General features: G+C 38.1%; 1 protein-coding gene across 2 annotated transcripts in view; it reads right to left on the minus strand.

The window, feature by feature from the left end:
* Positions 1-10094: 10094 nt before the first annotated feature.
* The window catches only part of RAB31 (RAB31, member RAS oncogene family), a 66571-nt gene continuing 61167 nt past the window's right edge, over positions 10095-15498 (minus strand). For both annotated transcript variants that reach the window (XM_017819598.1, XM_017819599.1), the window contains exon 7: positions 10095-14315. In XM_017819598.1, coding sequence (XP_017675087.1) covers positions 14218-14315 — 98 coding nt within the window. In that variant the 3' untranslated portion in view covers positions 10095-14217. The remainder of the gene's footprint in view (positions 14316-15498) is intronic.

Raw genomic sequence — 15498 nt, forward strand, 5'->3', positions numbered from 1 at the left:
GGTATTAATCTGTTCAAGAGTATTCTTGCCAGGATTTTGCCAGCAATGGAGAGCAGAGTAATACCACAGTAATTTGAACAGAAGAACTTTTTAAGAGTAAGGATAATTATCGAAAAACATTGCCTGGAAGCACAGTCCATGGAGTTGTTGTCTCTGACCTTTAAAAACAGGTTAGACATCTGTTGGGAGATATAAATTTAGCTGATCCTGCCTTGAGATGTGACCTCTGAAGTCCTTTCCAGCCCTGTGAGTCTATCATTGCGTGAATTCCAGCATGTTCAAAGATTAAACTCCTCATCTGCAGTGGAAATATCCGTTCCCCAATGTCTGAGCTACAGCCCATTGAAATCAGGAGGAATTTTTCCAGTGACTTTAATAAGCATTGGATCAGGCCCTAATTGATTGTGTAGTTTGAAGCTGCGCATGGAATTTGGTCCACAATTTTGGTAATGGTATTTGCAAATGAGAAGAATTCAACTCCTTTTCCCAGGGCACATTAGTTGGCAATGGTTACAAAAGAAAGTAAACAAACTGAAGGAGCAGTGCTAGATTTTTTTACAAAATTGAGTAGAATTGACTGAACACAGACACAAGGAGAAGATCTCTGGGGGAGAATTAGCAAGTTTTCTCAAGGAAGAACATTTTATACAGCTATTTTTTACATCAATTAAGCAAGGCCAGACAGAAGGAGACAGCTAAACTATGCTAACAACACTTTAAAAATAAATAGGTATCATGAACATGAGAATGAAATGTTTGCCTCTGCTGAAAGATCAAATTAGCTGAGAGCCTGAAAATGAGCAAAGGAAAAGAAGGGAAGACATTGAAACTGTCAGTGGATTCAATCATTTGCATAGTGACCGATGAGGAAATATCATTCCCCCATAGTCTGTAATAAAACATAAAGATTTTTCTTCACTCTGAATGATCAATTAACTCACAAGTACTTGTGCCAGCTAAAGGTCTGCCTCTGCAATTGCACATGTTTATGCAACCAAGAGGAATACTGGATACATAAAGTTCTACATAACGTTAGGATTTTGCAGGTTTGCAAGATCACAGCTCCTGTGGGCATCCATAGCCGCTCTCCTCTCGTTAATTGTGTGCATCTCCTGGAAATTCTTTCTTTGTTTCTCTTGTCTTGTGGCAGGAAACAGACAAGTATTTAAAATGCTTCTTTAGCAAATGCAGGAAGCTAAGGTTACTAATGTGGGACTAATAAACACATGAAAAATCTTTGCTTTTGATTAATTCATTATCTCTAGGAATAAAGACACAAGGTTTCTAGAATCAGCTCCCCACTCTGGTTTCTGTGTCTGCACAGAAGCTTGAACACTGTACCTGAGAGATCGTTTATGAAATATTTACTTTGCATTTGGGGAAGAAAAAAAAAAAGGAAAAGAAGTCTGCATATTATTAGGGATGGAATCTTTGAATGCCAAATACTGAATTATTCATAGCTTCATTGTGCAAATGATACCCATTAGGACCTGTTAGATTGCAATATGCAATTGATACACTACACAAAAACAGGGCTGTGTCTTTCACACTTTGGGGGTCACCTTAAAACAGGTATGAACACTTTGCAGAGGCAAAGCAGGAATAAGTGACAGCATTTTTGAAGTTGGAAGGGGTAAAAAGGTCTGCATAAAGCCCCATGTAGCAAAAGATGCTCTGACCTGGATTACCCCACATGGGACGTTTCCACTCCCAACCCATGTGCACCCACCAGCCAGCAATCTTTCATGCTTTCCTGATGCTCCCCTTCCCTGTGGGCAACCCAGTCCCTTCTGCCCTTCAGAAGTTCCTACCTACACTATGGGCACTGCAACCATGTGCAGGGTTTTCCACCTACAACCATGAATATTCACCACTTTCCCCCTCCAAACACCAAGCACTGACAAGGAAGGTTAAGGAAGTATACTCACTCACCCACTACTTTGATCCTGTGCCTACATACCTGTTGCAGATAAAAACATGAATGGAACTTTCTCTGTTAAATTCATAAAGTTAAATGCTTGTAAATATTTTGTGAGCATGCCTTTCAATACAGACTTTAACTGTACAGTCTGTATTTTAATTCCACAAGTTTCCTGGCTTCAATTCTGCTTTTCAGAGGGAAACACACTACAGTGTGAGAGAGACCCTTCACCTCCCACTCCATCATCCCCAAACTAATTCTGTCCTCTTTTGCTGGTGTTTTTTTCCCTTTCCCTCTCTCCTAATTCACATTGTTCCTGCCTCTGTCTTCCTGCTGGCTAGCTGGCATGCCAGCAAACTTCTCCTGCTTTCATCTTCAAAGGAGACAGCTGGGTTTTTCCCTCCTTTTTCCCTAGTATAAGAAAAAGAAATTTAATAGAAATTAATAGCAATCTAATAGAAAAACAAAGTTAGACACTGCCAATCTGGAATGTGATTTTTTTCTTGTGTCTTCATTCTTTGCATTTTTTCCTCCTCGAGTAATGCAAATAATAGAAATTAGGAAAATGGGAATCTATAATGGATCAGAGAGTAGTTTCTATTCATTCATCACTCTTCCTCTCTGGAAGAGTGGAGGCACCAGAGGCTTCAGAGGATCCCACCTCTGAAGACAGCAGCTAGTATATCTTCAACATTGAGAGTCATCCTATTTTTAAATACTGGTTTAATGCTTAAGATCTGAAGCACCAACTTCAATACCTTTATGTAATTTTTTTTCTCTTCATTCTTTCCTTTCCAGCAATTTTGGTGTAATTTGCAAAGTTACCAGCAGAGTTTATGTTTTCTTCCAGATCACTGATAAAGATATTGAGCTGCATTAGTTCCTTTGAAGCTGTTAAATAACCCGACAGAGGAGAGTAGAAACATGCTGATGTAGCTGCTAATTGGTTCCCAGAGCATTTGATATAGGTAAATTGATTTTGTATAGTACTGTGTTTCTTTACCAGATTGTCATGCAGGGCTACATCAAATGACTTAAAGTATTCCAGGTGTATTAAGTCAATACATCTATCTTAAGCAACTGCATTTTAGTCTCATCTTGTTGCTTGAATGCATCTATTTGCCACCAAAAAAAAAATAAATTTTTAACATTACATAAGCTACTACCTATGAATTAATTTCTATTTATTTCCGTGTTTATAATCTGTCTTTATTAATATTTTGCCAAGGGTCCACGTAATGCTTGTAATTATACAAACCCATTGCATTTATTCTTTGCAGTGTGCCACATTCACTTTTTACCAGTCATTTGAAATCTCCCAATATTATTTCAGAATGAAGATGAATGAATCCAACAGTATTTCCACCAATTTTTTGTCATACTCTTGGGAGCATTAGAGCCTGAAGACTTAAATGTGTTTTGTTTTCACTGATGAACACTCTCTCATACATACAGTGAAGGGGAAAAAATCTCATATCACTTCAATATTATAACAGAAAAAATCCATCTTTTCAAAGTAGCTTAGGAAAAACTGTGCTTTATTATCCAGAAACTAGTACCTACATGAATTCATATCAATGTCAAAAAAGAAACTGTTGCATTTTGTTCTTGTTAGCTATTTAGAGACAATACAATTGTAACAGAAACACCTGACCTGGATTTTGGCCTATGCATCAGTAACAAAATTTTTAACCAAGTTAAAGTATTGGATGTTCAATCTTAGAGATGACTAAGCTAAAAAGATTACTCTTTAGGCAGTTTTCACATTCTGAATTTTGTTTCCAAGCCTGATACGTAAACTTCAGCAAATCTTAGGAGGCTTTATCTGGATAGCTTTGATGGACAGCAAAGCAAGGAGCTACATCATTACATTTTTACTAAGTCACATTTTAAATCTGAGAATTAGGCTCTTCCTCAAAACGTGTCATGTATTTGGTAAAGTTTGTGTATTCCAGTAACATCACGTGTGATATTTCTTCACTATTTTTCCCATTTATTGAAAAGAAAAATGAAGGTTTCAATCTTACATTTGTCTCTTAGAGAGTGGATAGAGGTTTTTGAATGATTAATTTAGGCCACTGACTCAATTTTAACAAATTTCAGTAACAACTCACAGGATCAGATGACTTCTGACTGCATTATGACTGACCTGACTTCTGACTATTTCAGCCTCAATATCATAGATGGATTAATTCTTAAATGCAAGGAGAAGTAATTCAGTTGATGAGATGACCATAGCAATGTCTATCAATTATCTGAATCCTTTCCTGGACACTAGAACAGCTGAGTTTGCCCAAGATGAGCTTAAACAGACTTTTGCGCATCTTCAGTTTTTTCTGTCCTTGTTGCTCTCGTGTGAGCTGAGTAAGTAATAACATACAACACTTTCCTTGATTGTGTCCTCTGCAGATACCAGATGACACCATAAGGAAATGAAATATTTGCAGTTGCCTTACAGGAAAACTTAGAAACGCACAAAACCACTCCTGAAGCCATGAGGCAATACAGAGGCCAGTTCTGATGGAGGTAATGGGAGTTGCCATGGAGGCCTGACAGTGAGGTTATTCAACCTCAAGGTCTCAAAGGCCTGACTCTAAATTTTCCTTATTCAATGGCCTCATAGAAGGATGGCATAGAAGGATCCGTCCGCTCTGACCTCTCTCCAGAGAGAATGGATATATAAATTGGAGGCATTTACCTGGGTGGGAGAAGTATTACAATTTACACTCTGTCATCATCAGTCAAAATCTGCCCCTCTATGGACCAGCTCTGAGTATGAAAGATGTAGGCAAACAACAACTATGACATTATAGTAATGGTTATATATTTAAAATTGCAATGAGTACAAAATTTGATAGAGATTTTTTTCCATCACCTCATCACCCTCATCACACTTTTTTTTGCCATGGTTGTGCATAAAATCAGATGTCCTAGCTTGAAACACAGCCTCCTTACATTTCCGGAATGGTCTGAAGACACCAGAAATTTCTGAACTCTGATTTCTTGCCTGTGTCTGCCTGGCTTGAAATACACATTACAATTATCTAACATTCAGGATTTTTTTATGGCTTGGATCTCCCACTAAATGGAAGGAGGATTTCTGAAGGTGGTTGAAAATGGCAGAGACCATGTCTTTTCTTGAACATCTTGGGGAACAGGGACTTCTCGTGGGAATCCTGGCACCATTTCACCAGGAAAGCTAGCTTTCTTCAAAAGCAGACCTGTCAGAAGGCAACCTCAATTACTTCTGCACTACCAGAGACATGGGCTGAGTAATTTTGCCAAATAGCTAAGTAACCACTTTCCTAGAGCTTTGAAACCTGTAGCTCCCAGACATCCTCACCTCGCTGTCACTGATGTGATGCGAAACAGGTTTCTCAGATGGCGGCTCTCCTTCTAATCTAGTACTTGCTTCAGGCCCTGCAATTTTTTAAACTGTGTCTATCAAAGTTTAAAAAGGAAGGGTGCAATTTTTTTGCCATGGTATGCACCTTTGACTGCTATGTGATTCACAGTGAGATAAGGCAAAGTGTCTGAAAGACATGTCCGCTGACAGTGATGACTTGATGACTCAAGCCTTGTGGATTTTCTAAGGCATCAATTTCCTCCTGGGAGAAATAAAATAAAAATCCCTCCATTTTAACTTTCAGTGATGGATGTTGTGTTATACTGCCAGCAGCAAGTACCTAAGTATATACTACATGCTGTGGTTAAATCAGTCAATGCAAACCTACTTGGATGCATTTATCAGCACCTCATCCTTTCTTCTTTAGTCTTCTCTGGAGCAATTTGCCCATTTTGTGCAAAACCACCCATCACTCCAAGACATCATTCAGGCAGCATCGAGCTTCATGAAAAGCTAAACCATGTAGGCAGGGTGGCTGTGTAGATGCACTGGAATATATTAGCCAAAGCCCTTTGCCCAGGGTTCCAACTCAACCAGTGTGTCATGGACTACGTGAAAGGGTATCATCTTTTACTCAGTGGACTTTGTACTTTGTAAATTCAGACATACCCATAGGTAAAGATATGGTATCATTTTAATAGGTGGAGCATAGGCACCTGATGTACTCAATCTCGTGTTTGTTTATGCTCAGTTATTAGCTCGGGTTTTCAAGTAACAGTGGTGTTAATGTGGCTGTGCCATGAAATGCGTGTATATGCAGTCTGACCATTTACAATGTGATATCCTTTGTACCCCAAACCCAGATTTTGTACTTCAGACATAGCTTTTGTTTCTTATCACCTCAATAGGGTTGTGACCCACCATCCTCATCACGTTGTTTTTCCTTTCTTTTCAGTTCTAAATATTATCTTCCCTCTTCAGAATTTAATAATAAACATTCCAGCTTTGTTTTCATTCCAAGAAACCTATTTCCTCTCCAGAAATTTAACCTCCTAAAAGCATAAAAACAACCCCAAACAAACAAAAACTTACATTAAAAAAAAAAGTTTCCTTTTCTGATATCCCTGTTACAAGGAAACAACTCTATCTGTTGAAAGCCCTTTCCTAGGTCATTGTGAGTTCATATTTCCAGCATATCTCAAGAACCTCCTTAGTATTCTAAACTGTCAAGAAACTGAGTCACCTCCATTAGACATGTCAGCTGCTAGTAAGACTTCTGTCCCTCCTTACTGAGATTATGAGGAGAACCACTCAAAGGCTGTGGCGTGGGAGGAGAGCTGGTTAGGTGCCAGCAGGCTGTTCAGGTTGCCACCTTGAAAGCAAATTTTCCTTGAGAATCAGGAATGACCTACAGAATGTGGCAAAACTCAAAGTACAAACAGTATCTCTAAAAGAAACAGTGCCAGAAGCGCTATTTCATTCTCATTTGTGTTCCTGACTTTCTCAAGAAATAGCACAGTAAAGATAAATCTTTATTTTGAAGGTCCTTCTTTCTAAGGGCTTTTATTAGATTCCTTCTACACATTTTATACTTTTTTTGGTAAATATCTACCATACAAAATTGTCCCATGTGATAAGTGATGAACACAGACAAGACCTTGGATATTGGTAGTGATTGCAGGTTTGGCGATGACTTGATTTTTTGCTGAGCTGGAATATAGGAAAGTGATTTTGAAATGCACTGTTTTATCCAGATTCTATCCATTGCTGTTTCTTATTAAACTGCTGTGAAAACTCCAAACATATACTTGTCAGCAAAGCAACTTGAGTCTTTGAAGACAAGACGCAGCAGGAATTACTTTTATAAGGTGCTTAACCTACATTTCAACCCTGTTAAACAAGTGAAGAGAAAATGTTACCATCCTCTTACTCATTTTTTATTTATTTTTAGTCAGTAACAACAATGCTATCCCTTGCCCCTCAAGTCATGTTATATTGACCAGGAGGAAGGAACGTGATGTTCATTTTCCTCAAGGGCATCTCTCAGACATGTAAGCTGACTTCCTTATTGATCGGTACTTGTCAATATGTAATCAGAAGCATAGGGATCATTTCTGTTTTAGTCTGTAACAGATCATTTCCCCAGAGTACTCTACATACTGTGTGGGAACAGGGATTTAGTTGTTAAGTATTTATCTTCTTATTTAAACATGTATTTTACTGTTGTGGAGGGAGCAGAGTGGCACTGACTAGGTAAAATAAATGTGAATTAAATGGACTTTAGTGGAAAGGCACTTTTGTTTTCCAAAATTCCCAAAGTGTAGCAAATAGAAAGGTTGAATGCATCATAAATAAGGTATGTCTCAAAGAACTTTTGACAGGTGATGGGAAGAGAAAGCTTGGGTTCTCAAGGAGGTTTTGAGAAAACAAGGTCAGTACTTTTCAAAGAAAGCTTTCTTTTTTGTTTCGTTCTTCAGGGAGTCTCAGGGATAAAAATGATTTTGTGCTGGAGTAATCTAACAGCCAGAAAAGAGAAATCGCTCCTGAGCTGCCAAATGTTTAATACCTAACCAGAAGACTCAAAATTCTCTTCCCTGCACTGAATAATGACAGCTGATTAAAAACTTGTTAATTGCTGTGACGTAAAATCAAGTTTGTACAGGTCTCTTACACCAAGTTCTGTCAGTGTGCTGTCCTCAAGTTTTCACAACATCTATGTTACAAAACAATTCTGGTAACACTTCTACACCTATCTCTTGAAAATGCAATGATTATGACTGCTAGTATCATGAGTCTGTCCTCATATTCCCACAAAACACACAGCAGTGGTAGAGGTAATGCAAACTAATCTGCATCAAGATCCACTTGGTAGCATCAGAAATACAGGCATTTGGCAATTAGGACTCAATCAAAATAGAAGAAACCCATCTGAGATAGGTATTTCATACACAAAAAAGCTGTATTATGCCACATTATGCTATTACGTATTTTGTCTCAATCTGTTAAATGTGGTCAACCATTGATTTCATACTTTTTAGTGGAAAGTCTTACTTCTGGACAGTGAGAGAGCATTCATATCAAACAATTACTTTATCCCTGGTCCTGCTGTTTTAAAAACAGAAGATCAAAAGAAGACATTATTGATGGTGAAGAACCCCATTACACAATGACAGCATCCTACCATTGATGTCAAGACTTTAGGGAGTAATCTGCGCCAAGTAACAGGGGAATTTGTACAAATGCCTTTAGCTAGTCTATCCTCCCATGAGTGTTTTAACACTTTTAAAGAAAATTACTCTGTAGCCTTGTGTAAAACAACATCGAGGGGGGATAAAAAAGTAATAATCCGGCAGTTTACTGGTTTCCTTTCAGGGAAGGGAGGCATTTCACAAACTCAGTAGTAGCCTAAACACTTTTGCAGATGAGGTGAGGGGGTGGAGGTATGAAATAGCTACACAGGCTATTTCATCAGCCTCTCTGTCCCGATTTCAGTACAGTGCTCAGGAGATCACAGCAGGGTGTCCTATGATGCTCTTTGCAGAAGGACTGAAGCTGGAGTCATGAAGATTTTGAAGGCTGAAATGTCAAATACTTCTCCTGAAGTACCTCTAGACATAACCTTCAATGTTCAAAAGGAAAGTAGAAGACATTTATTTTCCAGCCAATTGTACGGCTGCCCTCTAATTGCTAAATTCAACTCCAAACTAACATAAAGCACCACAAGAACATGCTTCTAAGCCATGTAAAACATCCACTGATAACACAAGGACTGATCCATCAAGGGGCACAACTCTCTTTACATATGTAAAGGCAAAACAGCATTCACTTCTGATTTTCCAGCACACTGGTAATAGTTAAGGGGCTAAGACTTTCCTTGAATTAAGTACCTCACCTTTTAGTTTACAGTTGTGTACCTGGGTTCATTCTTATTTATGCATAGCTGGGGGAAAGATGCATGATTTTTTCAAGATAATTATAACTGCTTTAAGGCAGGGAACAGATCCTGCTGGGTATCTATCCAGCAGCTACTGAACTCAACATAAGAAAACTCTTTGAAATACTGGTTCCTCCTTACATATAAAAATGGTGTTCTGTGCTGTTATTTGAGTTATTGTGCCTCTTGTGTACTGGTGTGTGTTGAATTTGTCATAGTAGTTAGAATAGTGCTAGTCCAAAACAGTTTTTCCTTAAAAAAACCCAAACAACCCAACCCTTTATTCACAGTCCTCATAGTTGTGGTAACAACTTTGAAAATGTGAGACAAACAGTGCAAAAAACTTCTGGTGAGGTTAAACATCTCTTGAAACAATAGCACTAAGGTGTATTAAACATTGCATACTTCCTAAGAGAGTGTTAATCCTTATCTCCTAAGTATAAGTTTGAGGGACATAAAGTAGGGGGAAAAAATAAATGTATCACCAAAACAAAAACATACAAAAGAGAAAGTGTCTTATGAGACATCCCAGTCATTGCTGCTATTCAAAGCAAGTGGTAACTGGAAGCTCACTTTCTACTGACAGCTACTATTCTAAATTTCTAAGCAGATACTGGCCACTCGGGTCCCTCTCTTCTAATGGATAAATCAAATACCTTATCAAAGGGATTTTCAGATCATCTTTTTCTGGTTTTTGGAAGTTCACCTGCACTGCAGGATCCTCCAGAAATGCATTCAGTTTCTGCTATAAGGCCAGCCATACACATGTCAAGCAGCATTTAAATCCCAGGCAAGTAATCCACAGACTGCACAGAGACCTTTTTCAAGAGCAAATGATGTGCAAAATGAGAGCAATTTTGTTTTGCTTTATTGAAACCAGAGACATCCCCAAATCAGAGGCATTTAGAACATTTATTATCGTTAATCATTGTAGGTTAAATAAAACACCAAAACTACATTTTAGGGCAAAAAATATTATTAGGTATGATACAATTAATACGTAAAACAAAAGGTAAAGTATTAACAGATTGCAGCATCCCATACATGAAGCGAGTGGGTCCAGCCCAGTCAAAGCCCTTATATAAACAAAACAGAGGAAGAATACTTAGCAGATGATTTTAAACTGACAATTTATCACTGACTCTGGTTTAAATAATTAAGGGTAGGATAGTAAAATGTATCACTGTATTAAGACAGTCTAATTATAGTCAGAATGCTTACACATGTAATCTATCTAGTCATGCTTATTACCATGTGCCGTGAAGGATTAGTGAAGACATGGGATGACAGGTAACTTTTCTAGGTATCAATACAGACCCACGTTACACTGCAGCATTTCAGACAGACATGCTGTACCATGAATAAAAATAGTTTTTTCCTTTTTTTTTGAATGTCACTTTATTACTTCAGAATCCCAATTCTTGAATAATAATGGCCTTTTTTAGATTTCTCAGTCTGCAAGACAAACTTTTTCTATAATATGCCATTTTCATGCATAAGAATGGCAAGTCAACAATTGTACCTATGTGTACCTATCTTCTTGCTACCTTTGATCCGCAACTTTAAGTCCATAAAGGTGAAATGATGATTAACAAAAAAATGTACTTACAGAATACAATGTGCAGTATATGAGAACCAGACATAGTGAAAAAACACTACATGTCAGCACAACAATATAAAACCGTACTTATATACACACACATATGCGGAGCACATATGAAAACCAGTTCCTTCATAATTCTGTTTTTAAACTAGTTCACGACAAGCTAGAAAAGCAAGTCACCCACAACTGGACAGTCACAGTCTCGAGTCATGGTGCAAACAAGCTCCACCAAATATCCTTGGCACTACAGCCTGTGCCTCAGTCCTGCTGCCAGCTCTCTTGAGAAAATAAATCTTGGACAAACCCAGCACCAGCTGGCTAACCTAGAAAGGCAGCATTGATATTACTACTATTCCTATTATTACAGACGATCAGCTACAGAGTCAGGTGCTCCTGTACAGTAATTTAACTTTTCACCAGCCATTAACTACTAAGAGGAATTCCAGTTTCTGCTGAAACTTTTGACTCTGAGATTGGGAGATTTTTCTATGCCATTCTTCTGGCTGTTTATGAAGGGTAGTGGTACTTTCCAAGCAACACAGGCAACAAAAGGAAGCAGAAATCATTGATTTTACATTTGAAAATCACAATTTTTATAACAAATCCCATTTCAAGAGGTGTGTGAAAGCTGCAGTTTAGCTTTGACGAACAGCAGAGAGGCAACATCATCGTTGAAGGCAAGCCCTCTGTTCAGAGAAAATGAGAGATGCTCTGTGCAGCACAGTGGTCTGTTATTTTTTCACCTGTGACTTCAGACTTCCCTGCTCAAGCTCACAGTAAACCAACTATCAAGAACTCACACAATCAGAATCCTTATTCATTTAAATCTTTTTCCTGACTAAAAGTAGAATAAGGTGATTTAGATTTGACCCACCAAATGCAAAAACATCTTGAGCCTACTTAGCATTCAAATTTTAAAAATCTGCCAGACATTCACTGTTAAAAACTTCCAATTTTAAACTATTTTAACATATAACTAATAAATCTGTTAAATCTGTTCTGATTCACATTCTGCTCAATGGGGGCTGTGAGAGCTGGCACTTAGGACAACATCCCATGCAGATCAGCATCATTTGCCAGTTCTAGCATAAGTTATACAAGGTACTTGCAGAATTGTCTTACAAAGCTTTCAGACATCTCAATTAGGATTTAGTAAGTTTTGAGATGCCATGTTAAAAAAAATGTTACAATGATTTACAAAAGCTAAAAAATCAGTTATGTATTACTGCTATACGTTGAACTAAAATCTATGACATCTTTAAAAACATGGGTTTGATCTCACCTTGTTTCCTGGGTAAAAGGTCTAGCCTTTTACTGGGTTTTACTTAGGAGGAACCAGATCTCTTGCAACATTGGGTCATAGAGCCCATAAATTGTATGAATTTGTGACACTGGTAAGTCTGATATTTCTTTAGCGCTGAAGGTCAGGTTAAGCTCTCCCTCCACAGCCAGGTGAAAGAGTCAGGCACCACTGGAAGACTTGCTTGTACCAGGAAGGGATTAAATGTTCCCTAAAGGAGCCTGTCTCTCTCCCCAACTACCAAAAATGATGATTGCTGAATTTTCACTTAAATAACCCAGGATTATCAGTAAAACAGTTGCTGCAATGAGTCAGAGACATGGATCATATATCAGCACAGGTGACAACTGAAAGTTTATCCAAAATATCCAAGGGCATATTTTCAAGTATGAGTGCTTTCAAAGGAGGCCAAAATATGGGAGAAATGGATTATATGTGAAAAACAATGCAGTTTAGATTCTTAGATAAAATCCAGAGGGACATTTCCCACCTATAACTACTCCAAGCCCTCTGGAGACAAAATGTTCCTGCTGATTTTATCTGGCTCTGTTTCAAGCCCTAATAATTAGTGACATTTTATCAAAGCAATCTAACAATCAGCCAATAAGGTCTGCTTTTTATGTATAAACACGGAAACCACGCTCTTAGCCTGCCTGTTCATGATTTATTGTGCCAAGCTGTTTTTCCTTTTTGTTTGCTTTTCGTAAGTTCCCCCCAAAATGTGCAGTGACGATAATTTTCCTCATAAGAGAACAAATTAATGTTGTGGAATGCAGGCTGGGCTCTGGTTTTGAATCTGGCATTTCTTACCCTAATTCCCATTTCCAATGAAATTGATGAAGAAGATAAATTTGGATTTTATCATCTCAGTCACACAAATTCATAAAAGATGGAAGTGAAAAACACATACAGTTTTACATTATTACCAGTTCATAACCATCTGTAGGATTTTTTTCCTACACTGCATTTTTCAAGTGCATCATGCTTCAAAGATATCACACAGTGGGTCTTCCACACCACAAATGAGAAGACTACTCCACAAATTCACAGAATTACATTTGTAACCAAACATTCAAGTTTGTTTTATTAGATTCCAGCCTCTAACTCCAAATTATATTGTGCTCTCTTAAGCAGTTTTTGTACAGAAATATCATTCTCTGAACCTGACGGTCTCTTGGAGCGCAGCAGTGAGATCATGCGGAGTGAGGCACTGTGGCATCCTCTTTTAGAAACCAAGGAATAGGCAACTTTGAACAGACACAACTTTGGTCTGGGGCACAGATTTGGAGAAAACCTGGTAAGTAGTGGAGATTAAGCCTGTATTTACGTTCTTTCTACATTTTCAGTAATTAATGAAGCCTACACCCTGCACAGGGAATCATTCCAGTCATTGCACAGTGGCTGCATTTTCACTTCCTTCTGGAGCACACTCGAAATGTTTGCAGTCCAGCAGCCTCCTTCATGACAACTCCTTCTTTCACATACACAGCACCTCCTGACACAGATTTTGACCTCTAATCTGTAAAAACTGCATTCACTCATCCTTTGGATCCATTTTTTTTCTTCAGTTAGCAAATTCAGTCCATTTCTTGCTGATGTTTACTGAAAGTGTGAGATGAAGCTACAGATTTACAAAAACAGTGAAGCAGAGTCCAGCTAAAAATATGGCAGCAAAGCCACAAAAAAAAGCAAATCAGGTTTCAGGTTTTATGGTGGGTTTTTTTCACCCTATTATTACAGAGAAAACTCTAAAAACATGCCAAGTCCACTTTGCAATGTAAAAGATAAGTTTTTGCAGCAAAACTAAATTTTATATATAAACCAATCTTTTTATTAAAAAAACCCCCTCAGTCATTGGTTTAAACAGAGAGTTGGAGTACTCTGACATTGTAATTTTGACAGGATATTAGAGAGGATTTTCCAACTGGGTTTTGAAAATCCCTTTGAAGTAAAGCCTTCTGCTTCTGGTCCTTGTGTTATTGCTCATGGGAAGTATTGAAATTACTGCTTTCAAGATAAGGAGCCACGTCACTGAGATCACAAAGTCCTTTCTCAGTGAAAAAAAAGGCAAATGGTGCTGTTTTTCAAGTAAATCTAAAAAGATCAAGTTGGGTCAGCAGCACCGCCTACCCGTCTGTGAAGTCTGCTTCCCAAGTTTGATTGCTCCATTGTTACCGTTTTCATGAGGATCTAAGGGTGGAATTTGCCGACCTGAAACACATGAGGAGACAGTGAGTTCAATTTTCCTGATACAGTAACAACACCACATGCAGGTAACAGTTAGAAGAATTTAGCTTGCATAAGAATTACATCTGTGAAACTTCACCAGAAAACAACTATCTCCTGTGTATCTTGGATATTTTTGCTTGCATCCTGCTTATGACAAAACATTTTCACGTTTAAAAACATATATGAAATATGGTTATTGAGAATGCATGAAGTACACCGGAATTATATTATCCCTGTATTTAAAAAAAAACAGTTATCTTACTGAGCACCTTACAATCAAGAAAGAGAAAACTCTCAGGTTTCTCCTAATTCCACTCAAATGTGAATGGCGTAAGTTTAACGAGATCGTGCCTGTCCTAAATCTGCATGGCCTTTAGTCCTTGCACACTAGAGTTTTACAAAGCACTGTAAGTAAATACATGGTGCCTACACTTGAGAGAGAAAAACAAATCTGGCCTTTCCATTGAATCCCTCCCTCCTTTGAATTGTGCCCATGTCCTTCTAATTGACAGCTTTGATTACTTAACACCGCCCCCTCCCCTGCAAACTCTCCTGACTTTTTAATCATCTTATAGAGTGATTATTTCAAGTGTTTGAAAGAATTTCAGCCATCACAGGAGAGCTAGACATCTCTCCTGGGGCAGCAGGGCACTGCTCCAACTCCATCCCCGTGAGCTCTTTTAGTACTGTTGCTTGCATCTTTTGTCTAACTGCCTTCCTATTAATGGACTTCATAATTAGAATTATAAAAGGAAAAACAAGATCCTCCCAGGTCTAATCTATCCTTTGTCTCTGGTGTGCACCTGGCTTTTCCATTAAACTCTTGTGTGATCTCTCCATCAGCACCTTGAGATCTTACAGTCATGGTAATGTACTTTCTCATCACTTTGTGGATTTCTTGAAAATTTTTCTCTGAAGCTGAATCTACTTTCTATGAATTACTCCTTGTTTTACTATTACCCATGTTAAATAACAAGAGTTAAAATCTTTAACATTTGTTATATGCCACTTTCAGAGAACACAAAGTTCCTGTGAACAGCTCATCATAACCCAGGCAGATTATACAGTTTAGATTTACCCATCCTTTGCTTCATTTATTCACAGCTCTGTAACCAAATGTTCAATGAGTTTTGCACCTATGTTGAAGCCTGAGTCCTACAAATTA

The sequence above is a fragment of the Lepidothrix coronata genome, unplaced genomic scaffold (assembly GCF_001604755.1).
Source record: "Lepidothrix coronata isolate B3197 unplaced genomic scaffold, Lepidothrix_coronata-1.0 Scaffold75, whole genome shotgun sequence".
NCBI lineage: Eukaryota > Metazoa > Chordata > Aves > Passeriformes > Pipridae > Lepidothrix > Lepidothrix coronata.